At 35.9% G+C, this 21,044-nt stretch overlaps 1 protein-coding gene across 2 annotated transcripts in view; it reads right to left on the reverse strand.

The window, feature by feature from the left end:
• The window catches only part of Tbpl1 (TATA-box binding protein like 1), a 33,446-nt gene extending 12,764 nt beyond the window's left edge, over positions 1-20,682 (reverse strand). Inside the window, exon 1 of one of the 2 annotated variants that reach the window (XM_076858235.1) lies at positions 20,438-20,682. In XM_076858235.1, coding sequence (XP_076714350.1) covers positions 20,438-20,559 — 122 coding nt within the window. In that variant the 5' untranslated portion in view covers positions 20,560-20,682. The remainder of the gene's footprint in view (positions 1-20,437) is intronic. The other variant, XM_076858234.1, reaches the window with a different exon arrangement.
• Positions 20,683-21,044: the final 362 nt, after the last annotated feature.

The following is a 21,044-nucleotide window of genomic DNA, read 5'->3' on the forward strand; positions in this document are numbered from 1 at the left end:
TATGTAATTTTATTTTTTCCTCTTTTCTTGCATGAATACTCAAGGCTACTGCAACCCAGTGTTTTAGGTATTACTAAAGTTGGATATACAATGTTTTCATTGATCCCTTGCTTTTGGTAATATTTAAATTTTATTATTATTTTTCTTAGATTAAGTTAGTATTTATAAGTTCTCTGTATATACTCACGCACACACATATTAAACTTATGAGCAACTGAGAAAATGCTAACAAAAGAATGAGATATCATTTATTCATACTGGTAAACACCAAGTAGTGCTGACAAAGGTGCGAGTAAACCAAAAATTCTCTTAAATTTGGAAAAAAAAATTCTTCATGATTATTCAAGTAATTTAAAATGTCAATATACATATGTGAAATTGTAGTCAAGCTTGGTAATAAAAATGCATCTTGATAAACAACTGAACTGAGCAAATTATAAACAAGACTATACACAGAAATTCTGCTAATAATATAGACAATCTGTAAGTCCATCTAAAAGGAACTGCTTAAATAAAGTACAAGTCTCATATAATATACTGATAAATGTATTTTATAAAGTATAAAACTACAAGGGCTCAGACAGATCCATAATGCTTGTTAGAGTAACAAAATATTACCTAAGTCTAATGATAGTTCATTTTTTTTATCTATGTAGGTATGCATTTCTATACTTATATCTGCCAAAATGTTAACAATTATTCTACTCAGAATTGTCACAATAGTATCTTTATTATTTTTCTTCTACTTTGTTTAATAGAGTTTGATTTAAAAAAAAACAGCAAATGTTACGTTTACTATAAAGAAAAATAAAAGTTACTTCCAATTATATATAAACATCAACAATTTGCTCACAGCCATAATCTAATACTAAAATTTGGTTTGATCAAGTGTTTTTGCCAGTTTCTTGAGTAAATGCCTGGTATGAGTTGGATTTGTTAAATGTTACCTCCTAACAAAAAGTCAAATTCAAAACTCCAGATAGGAAATAGAAATAGATTTCATAGAAATAGATTTCTATGAAAATGCACTACAGAAACTGCAACAGCTTATTCCTTGCTCAACGGTGTTACGGACAACAATATATTTTCTGTATTTTAGGTCCTATATTTTAGGACTTTTGAGTGGTATTACAAAGCATTACTCCAGCAACTACTACAAATGCAACCTCCAATTATCACCTGGAAAACACTGCCATCTCCTGGCTCTTAAGATGAATTTCATCAAAGGCTACCTCAATTGGCAAATACAGCATGAACACACAGGATCACTATTCTAAGAGTGTTCTTTCACATCTGCCTGACTGTACAGTATAAACCCTACAAAAGATGGCTCTTACCTAGAGTTAACATTTAACTGTGCAATAACATCATCAGTTACTTAACTTCTAAGTCTTCATTCCCTCTTCTGTAAATTGATGATACAATCATTTCCATCTCCAGGGTGCTTTAATGAATTAAGTGTGGTTATTCATGTCAAGTACATAGCATAACACCAAGTGTGTATTAAACAGTAGCTATTAACTGCTTGGTAGATCCATAGTTGAGTATTATAACTAAACAGTTTAATGAATTAATAAAAAAAAACTTGAGAACTGTCAGAGCAACAGATGGGAAACAAAACGTAACAAACTAGATCACAAAAGGTTTGGCAGGGTTCAGCACACTACAGCCAATGGGCTGGTCTCTGTTTTGTAAAAGTTTATTGGAATACAGCCATGCTCATGTGTTTCTGTACAGACTATGTGGCACAGTTGAGTGGTTCGGACAAAGATCAAATCACCCACAAGCCTAACATATTTACTGTCGCTGTTTAAGACAGTTTGCTAGCTTACATCAGAAGGATTCTTAACTGACTTCTACCAGCTCTTTAAAGAACAACTAATACCAACACTCCTCAAATTGTTCTAGGAAATAGAGAGTGATGGAACACTTCCAAATTCATTATATGAAGCCAGTAACACCCTCACACCAAAACCAGATAAGGACACATAAAAGAAAGAAAGCTACAGACCAATATTCCTGATAAATGTAGATGCAAAAATCCTTACTAAAATACTAGCAAATCATGTTCAACAACATATTAAGAAGATTGTACATCATAACTAACTTGGTTGTATCCCAGAGTTGCCAAGAAGGTTTAACATATGCAAATCAATAAATAAAATTCACCACATCAACAGGATAAAAATCACATAATTATTTCAAAAGATGCTGAGAAAGCATTTTATGTTTGATAAAATCCAACACCCATTCATGATAAAAACACTGAAGAAACTAGAATAGGAGGAACTCAACATCATAAAGCCTCTACATGAAAAACCCAGAGCCAACATCATAGCAAATGGGGAAAAACTGAAAGCATTTCTTTTAAAATCTGGAACAAGACTAGGATATCCACTCTTACCACTTCTAGTTCTTGAAACCATAGCCAGAGCAATCAGGCAAGAGAAGAAAATTAAAGTGATACAAAAAGGAAAAGAAAAAGCTAAATTATTTCTGTTGCTGATGATCTGATTCTGTATCTAGAAGACCCAAAAGACTCCACCAGAAGATTGTCAGAGTTTATAAAGAAGCAGGTTACAAACCCAACATACAAAATCAATAGCTTTACTAAACACCGATAATGAATCTGCTGAGAAAGAAATTAGGAAAACAATTCTATTCAAATAGTCTCAAAACAAATCCAAACCAAAAACAAACCCTAGAAATAAATCTAACCAACAAGGCAAAAGCCCTCTACAATGAAAATTTAGAACAGTGAAGAAAGAAACTGAAGAAGATACAAGAAGATGGAAGGACCTCCCAGGTTCATGGATAGGCAGAATTAATATTGTTAAAATAGCCACATTAACAAAACCAATATCCAGATTTAATGCAATCCCCATCAAAATACCAATGACGTTCTTCACAGTACTAGAAAAAGCAGTGCTGATATTTGTTTGGAAGAATAAAAGACCCAAATAGTCAAAACAATTCTAAGTCAAAAAAAGCAAAGCTGGAGACATCACAATACCCGATTTCAAATTACACTGAACTAAATAGACACTTTTTAAAAGAAATACAAACAGGTATACAAAAAAAAAAAAAAAATGTTCAACATCTTTAGGGAAATGCAACCCAAAACTACACTTGAGATTTCATTTCACTTCAGTTAGAATGACAACCATCCAGACTACAAACAATAATAAATGCTAAAGAAGATGGGGAGAACAACAATTTACACTGTTGGTTGGACTGTAAATCACTATGGAAATCAGTATGAAACTCGAAGACAGGATGAAAGCACCATATGACCTAATTATACCACTCCTTGGTGTTTATCCTATAGAATTAAAATCATCATAATATAGTGATATATGCACACCCATGTTTATAGCAGCACAATTCTCAGTAGTTAAACTATAGAACCAGCTCAGGTGTCTGTCATTGGATGAATGGCTAAAGAAAATGTAGAGTTTTATTCAGCCATAAAGAATGAAGTTATGTCATTTTGCAGGAAATGGATGGAACCTGAGAACATTATGTTAAGCTAAATGAGCCAAACTCAAAAATTCAAGGGTTGTGTGTTCTCTCTCATATGTGAAAGCTAAAGAAAAAGAAAGGCAGGGGAAATCTCATGGAAATCAAAGAGTAGAGGAAAGAAACATGGAAAAGGAAGGAGGAGATAGAAAAGGAAAATATTGGGGAATAATATTGGCTAAATTATATTGTTAAACTGTGTGCAGTTGAAATATGTAACAATGAATCCCACCATTATTTAAAAGTATAATGCACCATTTCCTAAGTCTTGAGCAAACCACTGTTTTCTTTTTCTTTTGGTACCAGGGATTGAACTCAGAGGCACTCAACCACTGAGCCACATCCCCTGCCCTATTTTGTATTTTTATTTAGAGACAGGGTCTCACTGAGTTGCTTACCACCTTGCTGTTGAGGCTAGCTTTGAACTCACCATCCTCCTGTCTCAGACTCCCGAGCCACTGGGATTACAGGTGTGCACCACAGCACCGGGCTTCACCATATTTGATCAACCTTAATCCAGTCTATACTCAAAGAAAGGGAATTATATAAGGATATGAATACCAAAAGGTGAGGATCATTGGGGGTCATCTTGGAGGCTGCCTACCACAACTGTTGTTTTAAGATTTAGTTCTTGTTGTTCCTGAAAAGCAAGGCTGGGGAGCCTTTGTGGTTCATATATCAGAATATACACCTCAGTTTTTTTTAATGATATGGTGAATCATGTTGAAGTAAATTGAATAAATATGTAAACCAACTTAAAAAAAATAATGCACCAATAAAAAATGGAAAAAAAAAAAGAAATAGTTTGCTGGTCACTGAGCTAGCCCAATGAGGAACTATCAAAAAATAACATCTAGCACTGATTAATGTAAAGTCCACATTTTTTATTAAATGAACAAAATGTGCACATAACATGACCCTTGATGGACTGTCATTGAATAAACCAGTATAAGAGACACCTGAGGGAAATCTGGCAGGGTGACATTATATTATGAGGACTTTTCTATGCTGGGCCCAAGAGCTTATTCTTTAGAAGATAGACCTCAGGGTTAGCATTTTGGTAGTCTAGTTACATGAAAAAACAGTATGCCTGGACACACAAAAGAAAAGTTAAAGGTTTTTAGTTCTATTCATCTTGCTGTGAGATTGCTCCTTAGTCCATCTAACTTTATCCCTCTATCATCCCTCTGAACCTGAATGCAAGGTGAAGAAAAAGTAGGAAATTCAGCTTTGGGATGATGATTTATCTAAACTAAGCGAAAGAATTACACAGTGTACCACCCATATTATACAAAATATCTAATAAATGCTTAAGTAAAAGCAAAAGTATTTGATGTACAAAATCCTCAATACACTAAGTTTAAAAGAAAATTAATCTTTACTACATGTCTCCATCTACTATTTATGACGATTTAGATATTAAGTCTATAGATTGGTAAGCAGGTACCATTATGTGAATAACTGGCATCACAATAATTGTTATGATTTCTCAAAATCTATTTAGAGAGCCGTGATGCTATTTTCATGGAAATCAACAATTCTGAGGGTTGACAAAAACTATCTATTAAAAAAAACAAACAAAACCCAAACACCAAAACACTAAATAAGAGCATATTTTATGTTTTAGTCAATGAAAAATTGCAATGATGCCTACAAGATGGTGAGAGAAGATTTAAATAATGCTAATTTTCTGAACCAGTCATTAAGGAAAGATACAGTCAATGGCTTATGTTCTCATGAAATAGTTTTGTTGAAAAAAACTGAAATATTATGAAATATAAGAATTCATAATTTAATACTAATCCTATCTTAACAATGTTTAAACAGCAGCCTACTTAAGAATAAAACTGTGTTCAACACAGAAACAAACTTATCTACATAGAAAACCTGAATGTAAAGACAACAGACATGATCCTAATAGAAGCTATGTAACTATGTACTAGCTCTGAACTGCTACTAATCTCACTTGTAAAATGCAAACATCATTTACTGATGTTCTGAGGAATTACTGAGCACCTCACAAATTATAATATGCTCTATTTAAAATAATGTCATATCAGTCAATGCTACCATTAGTTATACTATGGGTAACACAGGGGGAGGGAGACAGTGTATGATGTTCCTCGACTTACCATGGAGTTCACCCCTAAAAAATCCACCATTAATTGAAAATATCATAAATGGAAGATGCATTTACTATACTGAATCTACTGAGCATCTTAGCAACACAGTCCTCAGCAGACACTGGAGGTTTAGCATCTTGATCAGATAGAAGGCTGACTGGGAGTTGCCCAGAATCAAGAGAGTATCCTATTACATACTGCTTGCCAGATAAAAGATCAGAATTTGAAGTACAGTTTCTGCTGAATTAATATGACTTTTGTATTTGTGCAAGTTGAACCACGATAAGCCAGGAACCTTCTGTATTTTATAGAATACAACTTTGAACTGGGAATACAAACTCAAAGGTGAAAAAGTTGGTATACTGATTCCTTATGTTGTATAAGCAACATTTATTTTGAACAGATATCTTAATATTTCTAAATAAGTTGTCTTAACGTATGACTTTCAAAAAGACAGCATGTCATTCTGATTACATAAGAAAAAGTTGCTCAGAATCATACCACAATGATAATTACTGCTAAGTATTATCATATAGACACGTTATTAGATTATTAAATCAATGTATTTATCTGTAAAAATTAACTAGGACCATATGTATATGCTCTCTTATCTAGCCACCAAAGGATTTTTACAAAAATCACTGATAACTTGAGGTATGAAAACAAGCAACACTGAATTAGCTGATTTTCCCTGGATACTAATGAGGGTGAACTTCTCCAATATTACCAACCACTTATATTTCTTTGAAGGTAACTACTTCAAAGTAGTCACATTCACTGTTCATTTTCCTTCTGAGATTTCTGATTTATAAAAGCACTTATATGTAAAAAAATATAATCTCTTCCTTTGGTTAAAAATGATTTATCTATACCTCCACATGTGGCTAACTCCTACTTGTTCTATAGTTAGGCATTACCTTTATTGAATCAATTCTATAACAATAGGCTAGAAATCAAAGTATTAGGCCCCATGCTTCAATATAGGGATCCAGCAATGAACAAGACCTGAGGAAATAGCGTGTATTCTCAGCACTGAGGGGAGTTAAGAATATAAACTGTTCAGTACTTGGTGTGTGTGTGTGTGGGGGGCAGTATAGCCAGTGTAGGGAAAATTAAAGGGGAAAATGCTATAAAATTAGGCTGGAGATGAAGGAGGGGCCTAACTGTGGGTTTTGTGCTATGTTAAGAATTTTCATTTATCTGAAGAGCAATGATAAGCTAAAAGCAGCAAAAAAAAAAAAAAAGACACATGCATTCACATTTAAAAAATATAGCAATACCCCTTTTGGAATAGCACTGGAAGATAAGAACAGATAAGAAAACCCACTCAGGATATAGTGTAGCAGTACAGAAGAGAAATGACAGCAGTAACATGAATGAGAGTGGTGGTACTGGTTGAAGATGGGAAGAAACACACAGAAAAAGACAGGTATTTTCAGGAAACTGAATAAACAGGGCTTTGCATTTGATATGGGGATGAGGAAAAGGGAGAAGGAGGATGACTTCAGGTTTATGGTTTAAGCTACTATTTATTGACAGAAAACACTAAAAGGAGGGCATGTCTGCAGGGAAGACAGGGAAAGGAGGAGGGTATTCTGAATTGAAGGAACTAGTGAGACATCTATGGAGAGATATACAATAATCAGAGAAGAGTGGACTGTTTGGGACTGGTCTAGGTCTAGAGATTAGAAATGAAAATGTGGAAACCCTAGAATAGAAAATAATTAAAATTATCATAAGCAAATGTTTCTTAACAAATCAAAGGAACTGAGAAATCTGATTCCCAAGACTAAGCCAGTGTCACTATCCTGAGTCCCACTACCATGCCACCATGCATACCCCTACCATAGCAGTTTTCCACACCATGCTGAATATCCCCATCTGTAAAATAAGGCAGATAACAGAACCTACCAGAGTGCTATGAAAGTTATGTAATTGGACATAATACCTTTATTTTATTTATTTACTTTTATGTGGTGCTGAGGACTGAACCAATGAAACCACCATTTGCCCCAGCTATCCCTCTCCTTGGTCTATACCAAAAGGACTTAAAAACAGCATACTACAGGGACACAGCCACATCAGTATTTATAGCAGCACAAATTAAACTGTGGAATCAACTTAGATGCCCTTCAGTAGATGCATGGATAAAAAAAATGTGGCATAATATTCCACACAATGGAATATTATTCAGCATTAAAAGAGAATAAAATCATGGCATTTGCAGGTAATGGATGGAGTTAGTTAGGGAGAGGGAGGATGACTTCAGGTTTATGGTTTAAGCTACTATTTATTGACAGAAAACACTAAGAGGAGGGCATGTCTGCAGGGAAGACAGGGAAAGGAGGAGGGTATTCTGAATTGAAGGAACTAGTGAGACATCTAAGGAGAGATATACAATATCTCTGGAGTTAGAGAAGATAATGCTAAGTGAAGCTAACCAATCCCCCAAAATCAAATGCCGAAAGGTTTCTCTGATATAAGGAGGCTGATTAATAGTCGGGTAGGGAGGGGGAACATGGAAGGAACAGACAAACTCTAGATAGGGCAGAGGGTGGGAGGGAAAGGGAGGGGGCATGGGGTTAGAAATGATGGTGGAATGTGATGGACATCATTATCCAAAGTACATGTATGAAGACACGAATTGGTGTGAATATACTTTGTAGACAACCAGAGATATGAAAAATTGTGCTCTATATGTGTAATATGAATTGTAATGCATTCTACTGTCTCATATAAATAAAAAATTATTTAAAAAATTTAAGAACAGCAAACAGAAAAAAAGTTAAGTAAAATTTCATATTAAGTGCACAGCACAGTATTTGCACATGGTAAGCATTTAAATTTAGCTATTCTCACTGTTACTATTATTATCCTTTCTTCATTTTCCATGGACAGAGAAATGTTCAAAAATGGCAAGGATTTCTAGTTTCTCATTGCAGTTCTCAAGTTTTGGAACACATTTCTTCAAATTTAAAATCAATGGATAAGATAAAAGAATACAATTTTGATGAATCTGGTAAGTGAAATTAGTATTGAAAAAATGCCTAAATTTAACCATGAATTTAAAAATATTCAATAACAAAACCATTCCAAATCAAAACAAATAGTAGTTGATTGTGAGGTTTTTCTTTGGGGAGGCAATGTACGAGGAAGATGGTGATGGAAATAGAAAAAGAAAGACTGACCAACTATACATTATGAATATTTTGCTAAATTTTACTTAGGTACCTGCATAAGCAGGAAAATTAGAATACAATAGATGTGGGTATTAAATTTGAAAATTAGGTTTTAAGATGTTCACCTCAATTAAATTGCAAGGCATCAGTTTTTAAGTAAGTTCCACACATGTCCCTAGTTTTACTTATTATAGATGGCCACTTAAAAACTGGGAAATTTTCTTTCTTTACAGAGAAGTTTGATATCTGTCCTAAGCTACTGATAATAGAAGACTACAATTTATGAGGTTAATTTAGTCATTAAACTAATATAATTTTAAAAATTATTTTCATTTACAAGTATAATTGTTAATTCACTGGGTAGCTAATAGCAGAACAAACACTCTTCTAGCTTCTATTCTGATTTTTATTAAGGGTTTGAATGCAGGTTCAAACTTGAGCTATTGACAGCTCATCAAGAATTTAAGAGAGGGGCTGGAGATGTGGCTCAAGCGGTAGCGCGCTCGCCTGGCATGAGTGCGGCCCGGGGTTCGATCCTCAGCACCACATACAAACAAAGATGTTGTGTCCGCCAAAAACTAAAAAAAATAAATATTTTTAAAAAATTCTCTCTCTCTCTCTCCTCACATTCTCTCTTAAAAAAAAAGAATTTAAGAGAAAGCACAGCAAGATGAAAACACAAGTGAAATATCCTATTTGAACAGTTTTCTTTCAACTGCTTTTATAGGGTTACCTTTTATATAAAAATTTGTTTTAGTGTAGACAACTCATTTCAGGGTCTCATACATGGATGTTAATTTAAGAAAGGGATTATGAAAATAATTAATTGGAAAAATAGTATAAAACTTTTATAGTATCAAACTTTCCTTGTTAAAAAGAGCAAAGAGTAAAAAAAAATACATAAAGCAAACAGATTACAGAATATTCTTTCCTCATGTAAGCACCATTAAGAATTTCTTGTTTGAAAGTTGAAAGTTACTTTAAAATAGACACATACAAAGAATGTGGCTAGAGATCAGAAGAAAGTAAATTTTTAAAAAATTTAAAGTCTGGACAAAGTCTTTAAATTAACTTCAAGTAGCACAACAGTAAGGTAAAAAATTTGGTGATAATATTCAAGCAAAAGGAAGAGTTCTTACACAGAAGATAACTGCAAGAGTGATAAGGAAGTTTTTCAGTGTGAGCTATATTAACTAAATTGCCCTTACTGTAAACAAATTACCCATGGCAGACTAACTTTATACAGAAAAGGTTTACTTAGCTCACACTTTTAGAGGCTCAAGGGCATGGCATGGTATTGACATCAGTTCTGGTGATGGCTTACTTACTTACTGGCAGAGTGCGGAGGCAACAGAGAATCATCACATCATGAGACAGGGGGCACACCTGTTTATGTGTGTCTGGTCTCTGTTCTGTTTCTCATAAGACCACCAGGATTCAGTCATGGGGACTCCATCCTACCTTATCTAAACCTAATCACTTTCCAAAGATATCACACCCTAAATAACACAGAGAGAAAAGAAATTTTCCACCCTCAAACCATCATTAACATAAAACTTTTGGATCACACTCTTGATTGAGTGAAAAATGGGGACCATATTCAAACCATAACAGGAACACTGGGTAAGTGGGCGGGGGGAAGAAAAGAAACAAACAAAGACTATGAAGAAGCTCCCCTCCCCCTACCTCCAAGATATTAACTAAATTTGATAGGGCTCTAATTTTTAAACCCATTTTAAGATGCTTCTAAAGGGGAGCTAGTTGAGAACCTACTGGGTTCTCAAAAAAGGTAATCAAAATAATGGAATTTTCTTTTCAGTAAGTCCCTTAAAATGGGGCTATATTCTTACATTATATCATAGACAACATCAAGATTTCCACCCTCTCTTTTAGGTCTTGTTTCCTGAACTCTGATTTATACTGGAAACTAACAATCTCCTCCTGCCTCTACACAGTATGTAAAAATGAATGGCTTGTTGCTGAATCCAATGGCACACCTGAAACTCCCTCCTACCAGACCTCTCCAGAGGCTAAAGCACCGGGAACCTCTTATTCTCAAAATTCTCCCTCCCTCTCCCTCCCCATCCCTAGCTTCTGAGGCATCTCCCTTAGGTTCTCTACCCATCTCAAATACTTTTCTGTGAGCTCCTTACACCAGAACTTCTTGATTGAAGTCTAGGACAGTTCCTGAAAAGCTTGAAACAACAGTTCCTGAGGTGAGGAACCCCTTTGAAATTGTATACAGATGAGTCTGCTTGTGTGCCTGTGGAGGCCACTGTTTCCCCACATTATCAGACACGTCTAAGATACCTGCATGTTACAAACCACTGCCTTACATCCCTGTCCTCTTGAAGCTTTCCAGGCTTCAATTGCTACCCATAAGCTTACAGCTGCCTATGTTAATCCTGATCTATCAGAGATTTGATTTCACATTCCCAAATATTTATTAGGCCTATCTATTAAATTAAAACAATACATCCAAAACAAAGCTCATTGATCTCCTTAAAAATACTTGTTCTCTCTTTAATTTTAGTGAATGGAGCCACTATCCAATATTCACACGCCTGAATCAGAAATTTCAGAATCCTCCACCCGGTACTCAGAATCTTTCATCTTTCATTTTTCCTTATGCCCAGTTCACTTTGATTCTAGCTTCTTTTCTGCATTCAAATCAAGGTTTATTTTAGGCTTTCTTACATATCATTATGGCTACAACCCTATAATGGAACTCTTCACTGCAGACAGTCTCCAAAGTCTAGTTCATCTACCAAACAGCCACCAGAATTATCTTCCTATTTGTGCCATACTCCTACTTAAAGAAATATCTCTTGGCTCTCTTAGAAGAATATAACAGAATCTAATCTGCTTGGCTTCAAATGCAGTGTGCATCCCATTTCCAATTTTCTTTTTATAATCTAATCTTTCACTTCCAATATACCTTAACATTCTCAACTTTTTACTATTCCAGCTTACAATGGCTGACTTTCAAGATTTTATACCTGCCTAGAATGCCCTTTCCCCACTCCTTCAAATAACAAACTCTTACTTTTAATTGCACTTAGTATGTAACTGATGTGAGCCACAGCCTGTGGGTATACACTGGGAATACAGCTCAGAACAAAATCATCAAGCAAGAAACCCTCATAGCAGTTATATTCCAGTGGAAAAAAAACCAAGCAATAAATAGGCCAGCAATTTTTTAATCAGAGAATATGATTGAGGAAACAATATGATAAAAGAAACTTTAGGAGGAATGATCTGGGGAAGGCATTTCAAACATCTTAGAGATAAGAAATGATTTTTAAAATGAGATCTTGGGATAAGAGGGAGCCAATGAACACTTGAAGAGGACTCAAAAATGAGAAGTCCTATCTGTATTACAACAGCCTACTAGATCACAGGGACCCAGCTTCCTGAAGAGAACTGCTTTGTTTATTTATTTATTATTTATTTATGGTACTGTGGATGGAGCCCAGGGTACTCTAACACTGTGCTACATCCTTTTTATTTCTTTCTTTTATTTTGAAACAGGGTCTTGCTAAATTTAAATTGCCCAGACTGGTCTTAAACTTGCAATCCTCCTGTCTCAGCCTCCTGTGTTACCTTGATTACAGATCTGTGCCACAACCCCCATCTGAGAACTGCTTAATTTAAATATGTGTCTTTAACTAGATCTTGACTCAGTAAGTAGCACTTGGTTCAAAACGCAATAAAATATTGCTAAATTAAATAAATATTTTAAGGACAAATTAAGGAAAGAATTGTGGGGCTGAGGGATAAGTAGAAAATGCAGACATTTATCATGACAACAATAAGAATTTTAAAGATTAGGATTTATACTTGTATACCTGATATAGTGGCACATTGCCTATAATCCCAGCTACTCCAGAGGCGGAGACAGGAGGATCTGAAGTTTGAGGTCAGACTGAGCAACTTAGTGAAACTCAAATCTTGAAAACATAAAGGGCTGGGGATGCAGCTCAGTGGTAAAGTAGTTGTGTAGAATGCTCAAGGGCCTGAGTTTAATCCTCAGTACTGCAGGGGACTGGGAAGATTTACCTTGTAAAAAAGAATAAATCAAGAGGCATGCATTTGCATCATTAATATATAAATGAATTAAATGATTATCCAAGTAGTTTCACACTATACATGAAAGTGGAATTTGCCGCCCCAAAGCACTCAAATTTTCAATTTGTCTTATGTAGCTGGAATTATCAAATTATTTCCCTGATTAGGTTACCTCAATATTTGGTTTTAGCTTTACTAGAAATAACACTACCTGACCAAGCCAAGTTATTACTTGTTTGAGTTAGGACTTCCAAATTCTAAAGGGCAGCTGTATTCAGGAATATTTGCAAAAACAAAAATACATTTATGATACAAGAAAATATTATTTTAATTAAAATATACACATGGACTTTCAGCACTATTTACATTCCATTTCCTTCCCCCTAAATGTTAACCTCTCCTCTATTTCACCCCCCAGGGTCTAACTCATCCATATCTTACAGTTATTCCATGAAAGCTGAAGCCATCATACAATGACTGTCCTGTCAGTCACTTTCAGGATATTAGTTACAGGTATTGATGATAAAGTCATTACTCTTCTATTTAAAAGTAAGAGTGAGGATACAACATAAGACAAAGATATAGATTCAGACATCTGAAACACTTCCAAGTTTAACAGGCCCAAACCAAAAATCTAAAAAGGGTAAATCAAGAGGTACACATTCTTAATGCACACACGGATTAAATGCACTCATGTATTACTTGTCAGATAGGATATATCCTGAGAAATGTGTCATTAGGTGATTCTGTCACTGTGCAATCACAATATACTTTCACAAACATAGATAAAATAGCTTCTGCTACACACCCAGGCTATATTGTATATATAGTCCGTTGCTCCCAGACTACAAAATCCACATAGCACTTTACTGTCTGAATACTGTAGGTAACAATAACACAATGAATGATAAATATTTGTGTATCTAAACATATATAAACATAGAAAGGATACAGTAAAAATATGGTAACATCAATTTTTCAATTCCACTATAATCTCAAAAGACAAGAGTAATACATGCAGCCCTTCATTGACCAAAATGCCATTAAGCATAACTATAATTATCCAAGTAGTTTTACACTGCATATTGAAGTGAAAGTTTCAAGATTACTGATCAGCCATAGGTTTTCTTTGCTACACTGACCTAAAGATTTATGTTAGCAATATGCTGCTGAGAAGATGATAAATTATTCATAAATATATTTAATCAACTGAGCCATGTCATATCCCTTACTTTATATCTCCCAAGAATACAGAACAGACTGCTTTTGAGATTAGCACACAAAATCTGAAGAAGGTCTCATGAATTGGTGACTGCCTTTAACATGGTTGTGCTTCCTGTGACCACCAAAGGTGCCCAACTGTGGTCAGTTAAGGGATCCCAGCATAACTTCAGTAGGCTGTACAGACATACAAGCAATGGGATGCCCAAGAAATGCACTGGAGCCATAAGCAGGTGAGAGAAAAGGGCTCCATGGCAAAACATAAGTATCTGACAAAAAGGATGGAGTCGTTTTTGTTCTATAAAAGCATCAGGTTCACTAGGAGTCTCAGCTAAGGTTCAAATAATAATTTGCTCTATAAATGTTGACTATTGCCATAAATCAAATACTCATCTTATTTGCACTTTGGGGTTACATATTGGCTTTACTGTCTTGATATTTGAAGGACAGCAAGCAACATCTGTCCCTGAAAAAGAGTGTGGTGGAAAGGACAGTAGGGAAACATTAACAATGTGTTAGACCTTTGCTCAAAACAGGGAAGTTTTATTATAGACAATAGTATTGACATCCTGGAGACTTGCTGTATTAAAAGTTTCCCAACACAGTCCTCAGGGTATCTAAAATTAAAGAAGCTCTATCTCTACATCTATAATTTTTTTGGCAAAGTAGTTGTGATCATTTCTTCTCTTTTCTTAGTATCTTTCAGATCTATAATAAACAATGATAACAATATTATATCAATACTAAGCTAATTCTTGCCAATCTAGTTGCTCAACTAAATCAATGGTCTCAATTAGAATTCACTTTCTTTGAACAGAAAAACAAAAGCCACACCTCTGAAGAGAAAACAAATTTGCTAATCTCCTTGGTGTGTAGAATTTTATAAAAATAAATAAATAAACCTAAAATGTATAAAACTAGCACAACATGGAAAAAAAATTACAAAACGTTATTTCTTCACATTTAAAGAGCAATACATTTAAGAGTATATTTCATATACACTTTATAATGTACATTGTATAAAAATGTATTTCAACTAATAAACAAGACCTGGAGATTAGACAAAACAGGAAAGAGTTTAAAATTCATTTTGTTTAAGCAGAAACATTTTTTGTCAGTAGTTTCAAATGTTCATACATTTAAACCAAAATATTTGGACTTAACTTTAAAAGTTCACTATCTCAATAGCAACTTAAACAAAGCTGGAAGTATCAAATTATTTTCCTACTTAGGTAGCCTCAATATTTGGTTTTAGCTTTACCATAAATAAATAAATCTATAATCCTACAAAGTCATTCTTAACCACTTGAACTACTGGGGCAAAGCAGCAATTTCAGCAACTTCTAAAATTACAAGAAGGCTACCATTTAGAACATTTACAGTCACACAGAAAACTCAAAGTTAAATGGCCTGGCACTAACAAGCTTCAAGATTACCATCAATTATGGTTGTATAAGTAAAAAATAGTGTCTTCTAAAGACTAATTCTGTTAAATAAAACCAGTGGAGTCTATTCCTTTTATTCAGAAGTACCATACTGCTAGATAGTCAAGTCCACAGGGAAATAGCATTTCAATAGCTGCAACTTGGTGCATCTGGCTTTTGTTGGCCTTCCTTATCCAAGAAACATAGATGTCTCTCTTTACTTAGCCCATCTGCCACAAGTGATAACCCGAAGCCTGTGTGACTATTCAAAATTTTTAAAAAGTACTCTCCCCTTCCAAAATCTAACAGTAGAGATGAGTCCAATGGTTCAAGATCAAAATGAACAGAACTTCAATGCTTCAATAAAAAGCCTATGAACAAAAGAAACAAAGCTTCCAAGTGATCTAATGGTTCACCTTTAACACACTACCTAGTACCACTGCTGACAGCACCTGCTATGGTATCTGCTAATATTTTTTTTTCAAATCAAACTGAAGTTCTAAGTGCTTCACATTTAATTCTCACAGCAACCCAGTGAGGTAATATTAATATTAATTCCACAGTGTAGATGAGGAAACTGGGGCTCAGGACAATGAAAAACACTCCCTAAGGGGGCTGGAGATTTGGCTCAAGCGGTAGCATGCTCACCTGGCATGCGTGCGGCCCGGGTTCGATCCTCAGCACCACATACAAACAAAGATGTTGTGTCCGCCAAGAACTAAAAAATAAATATTAAAAAATTCTCTTTCTCTCTCTCTCTCTCTCTCTCTCAAAAAAAAGAAAAAAAAAAAAGAAAAACACTCCCTAAGACCTTACCATTATTGAAAAGCCATGATGAAGAACACTGGCAACTTGTAGCCATAGTCCATACTCTCAAAAGTTATACCAACTCTAATCCCATTTATCAGGAGAAAGAGTAACACCCTATTTTTTTGGAACTATTTAAGTAATGGAAACAAATGGTTTACTTTAAGATATTCTAAGTACCCAGAGCTAGGGAGTTACACCATATCATACCAAGGGCCAATATCTACAGATAGATACTTATTATGCTAGTCATAATTCAAAACTAACATCACCCACATATATCCTGAGAAAACTCTGTCCTTAACTTCATCTGATTTTTAGTATTCTTTCTTAATGGATAATGCTTCATGGTAAAAGTAACCTAAAACCATACTTTGTGCTCCCTTTTTTGATGAAATTTTAAAGTTTAGTTATCGACTCTCACATGAAAGTATATCTGAACTCTGCCAGAAATCACCTCAGTGATTTTTAACATTTAATAGGATCCCTAGCATAATATCTAACATAAAACCAGCCATGTAAACCAAATTGCCCTTTAGTAACAACAAATAAGACCAGATAAACAAAACTTTTGTTGTGTCCTGATTCCTTTCCACTAATAACATAATACTGGAATCTTGTTTTTTCACAACTATACAAACACCCACAACTCCATCTCTCTCCTAAAGAAAAGCCTGTGTCATAATACAAAAACCAAACTTGTCTGTCTGGCCTCAAAAAGATCTTAGATATGTACATAGACTTTCACCCTTTTGAAATATCCCAAAGTGGTAGTCATATGATGACAGCAAATCCTGTATCTGCTCAAGTTATGGCAGCCAACCATTGTTTTTATTGTTTCAACTGGTTAAAACAAAGCCCTAGTCATGTTTTAGAAATTTTGGCTGCTTGTAACTTGCATCCCTAGAGCCACGAAAAAATTGAAATTTTAGGCATCAAGAACTAGATTCCAAAAAGGTTCTCTTCATCCACTGGATGAGTGCCTGAAGCAAAATAAAAATAAACATATTTATCATCAAAATACACAAGGATACAAACAATACACTGTGATGGTGACTCATAGACCTGACCCTCAAGAAACTTGTGTTTTAGCAGGCAAGATGACATCCATACACTAGTAATTACAGTACTAGGCAGTGTGTAACAAAGTATTAAAAAATTCAAATTTGTGTCTATAGTGTTTTGTTACCCATGTTTTGTCATTTCTCTGGGATAAGTGCACAAAAAGTACCTGAAGGGAAACATATCTTTCATCCAGCTTTACACATCTGAAGAGGCAGCAAGCATATAAAAGGTGCAACAAAATGAGCATAAATTTCAGAAAATCTTTATATTAGTCCAAATGTCACAGTACAGCTAAATATTCAAGACACTACAAAGTTTTGGTAGTGACCCTATGAAAACATTTTATTGTAAATTTCTTCTAAAATCAATTTAAACTTTATTTTTCATAGCAATAATTTCATCACATGGTCTATGATGCAACAGAAGGAAATCAATCACCAGGTTATTCTGGCCTCCTTCACTTAAAAACAGAATTCACCTACTCAGCTAGACTGTACAGTATTTGCTGATTAAAATAACATTTCACACCGAAGATAAGAAATGACATGCTCCCAAAATATTCAGCTATGTTTTGCTATTTATTTTACTTTATAGCAAATTCTGCATATTCTATACATAGATACATTCTCAAAGATTTCGGTATAACAATTTCCCATGTGAAGAAAAATGTGCAAAATTCACTTAAGCAGTTCCCTCAAATTTGGCAAAATATAACTTTATTCAAATACATGCAAAATGATCAAAAAGAGTTGTATTAATTTTTTAGGATAAGAATTAAAATATATAGCAGATTCTACATTACCCTTTTACTTTTAAAAGAGTGATTATATCTATAACTCCTAAAGGCCTTTTATTTTGAAAACTTCAAACATTTTCCCATGTCTTATTTCAATATGATCTTTTGATTCTTGGATAATTTTCTTACCTGTTGTATTTATAGTCAATAGTTATTAAAAATGAACACAGGTCATCTGATATGACCACTCCAATTCTCCACTAAAGGAGAAAAATTCAGGGGAAAATACAACAGATGAAGTAGCATTAATGAAAGTATATACAGTCTAAGGGCATATGCTGAAAATTCCATCAAAACAAAACAAAAAAACACCAGGAAAAAATACAAATGGTATAAAAAATCATTTTTGCTTGGAACACAATTAAGTAAGAAGAAAAACTAGGACAATACCAAACGATAGGAATGTTTGGGCAGAATGCAAAAAAAGCAGAAATTGTATTATTAATAAAGGTGGAAGCTAGGTGTTGATCCCCTCTCACACTCAAAATGGACAGAAGACTCAGCAAACAAAGTCCAGGGGAAGTGAGTCAGATGGTAGCCCTGAGGTCAAAGGAGTTCATTAAGGCTCATATATACTATGAAATAAATCTTGGGAGTCAATATCCACAAACTCAAGTGAGGTCATCTCAGAATATCATTCATAGAACAGCCATATTAAAAGATTAAACAATAGCATTTGATTCATTAATCCAAAGATCACAATATTGACTTTTTCTTCTTAGAGTCTTAAAATGCAATTCATTTCCCAATGTTCACATTTCCCATTCCTGTTAAGGGAAACCACCCACTTCTTCACACATACATTAAATTACTTCAACTGGAGACACTGAACCTCAATTCCAGATTAAATATAAATACTTAAAATGAAATACAGGACTCAAAACTCCTATTCTGGCTATCCCTCATTTAGGAGAGTCCATAGTAGCAGGTCATTACAATTACAATACATTACATAACATGAAAAGTGAATACATAGCATGAAAAGAAGTGGGACTGGGGGTCAAGATGACACTTTTTTGCTTAAGAGAAGTCAGTCTTAAGCAAAAGAAATGGAGGACAAAACATAAGCTGTGTTGGACATAATTGCTTCTGTAACAATTTCATTTTCATCGTTAATCTTCAGTTTTACATAAAGAGCTTTGTTCCCACTGACCACAAAAATGTTATTATTGCAGTATGTATATGCGACCTTTCCAGTGTGCCACATTAAAGTCTCATTTACTGACCTAAAATGGTTTAGGAAAGTATAAAACCGTTAAGTAGTTTGTAAAGCTAAAAAGAGAGCATAAACTAATGAATAATTGGGTATTTCAAACTCTGAATAATTCTTTCAACCAGATAGTGTTAAAAGTCACTTTTCAATTTGAATGAACTGCCATTTTCTGAGACTTTGAAAGAGACAGAAAATGTTCTTAACCCTAAACACAGAAGCTCACACTAGTTACTGCCAGTGTCGCTTTGGATCTGCAGGTGACAGATGCAGTCGGAGTTCACAGATGTGGACTGGCTGCAGTTTGCGTCTTATTGCAATAAGCACACTGAGAGAGCCTGCAAATGCACATCTCCGCAGGAGAGCTTTTTAAAAAACCGTCATTCCCTATTCGATTTATTTTTAAGGCTCTTATTGGCTATTACTAAGCTATTATCCCTACTCTCATTCTTACCCTATCCGACCCACAATTCGGTCCCAGATCCTTATTCATCAAGCTTAATTTTGGTTCAGTAATAACAATGATAATAAACTGGGGCTGTTAACACTGGCAGCACCAGGCGCCCATGAAGCCGCTAACTGGGAGCCTTCCCGCTGCTGCAGAGGCCACTTGAAGTTTTCTGGGAAGCAACGGACCCCAAGCATCTTTGCAGGGTTCCTCTATTCCCAGGTTGAGGGTTCCACAGAGACAGACGGGGAACTCCCTTCCCGGTCTTTCCCAGCGGTGGCTTACCCCACACCAGACTCGATAAAGATCCTAGGCAGGGACGCCCCACCCCCACCCCGTTATCCCTAATGAGATGCCCCCAAATCATTCCCGGTCCTCCTAAGACTGGTCCCTCCCTCGGCCACCGGGCCAGTTTCCCACATCTCGCTCCTCTCCTCCAGTCCCCGCCCCCGCACACTCCACCCGCAACGCGGCCCTGGCTCGGCACACGCCCGCCCGGCGACCAGACGCCCCGCGGCCGGCGCTGGGGCCGCCCAGTGGCCCGCCTCCCCCCGCCCAGGATCGCCGACGGGGTTACCGTGGGAAGACGGGGCGGCCGCAGAGGACGCGGCGGCAGCGCTGCTGCCGGTTGCGTCGGATGCGAAGGAGAAGCTGGAGCACAAGAATGAAGATGAGGCGGGCGCGCTCCCCAGTCTCCATGGAACTCCCGCCCCGGCCCGTTGCTAGGAGCCCCCGAGGCTCGGGCTCCGTCTTTCGTGCTTTGTTGTTCCGGGTACAGGGCGGCCCCTGCTTCCCCGCGACAATAAATAGACCAGACGCGGAGGAGCATAGAGACGGCGCGCAGGAGCTAGAGCGCCACCGGACAGGGCGCTCTGGGGCTCCTCGCTAGCCACTCATTTCCGGCTCTCGCTGCTCCCGTCACTTTTCCCCGCCCCTGTCCCCTTTCCCTTTTCCTCCTTCCTGGTACCAGAGTCCGGCCTCTCCTGACCTCAGGTTTAGCAAGGCTGGCGTGACATGAGGCGATGAGTGGTCTTTGGCCGGACTTTTTTTTTTTTTTTTTTTTTTTTGAGAATCGCTTGGAAAGATTGTAAATAATCCGCATCCCTCGTATATTTTTAGTTGATTTCTAAACGTGTAATTTCTGGGTACTTTATACATAAATGGACTTTAAATTTTTGTCAAAC

The sequence above is a fragment of the Callospermophilus lateralis genome, chromosome 6 (genome assembly GCF_048772815.1).
Source record: "Callospermophilus lateralis isolate mCalLat2 chromosome 6, mCalLat2.hap1, whole genome shotgun sequence".
Taxonomy (NCBI): domain Eukaryota; kingdom Metazoa; phylum Chordata; class Mammalia; order Rodentia; family Sciuridae; genus Callospermophilus; species Callospermophilus lateralis.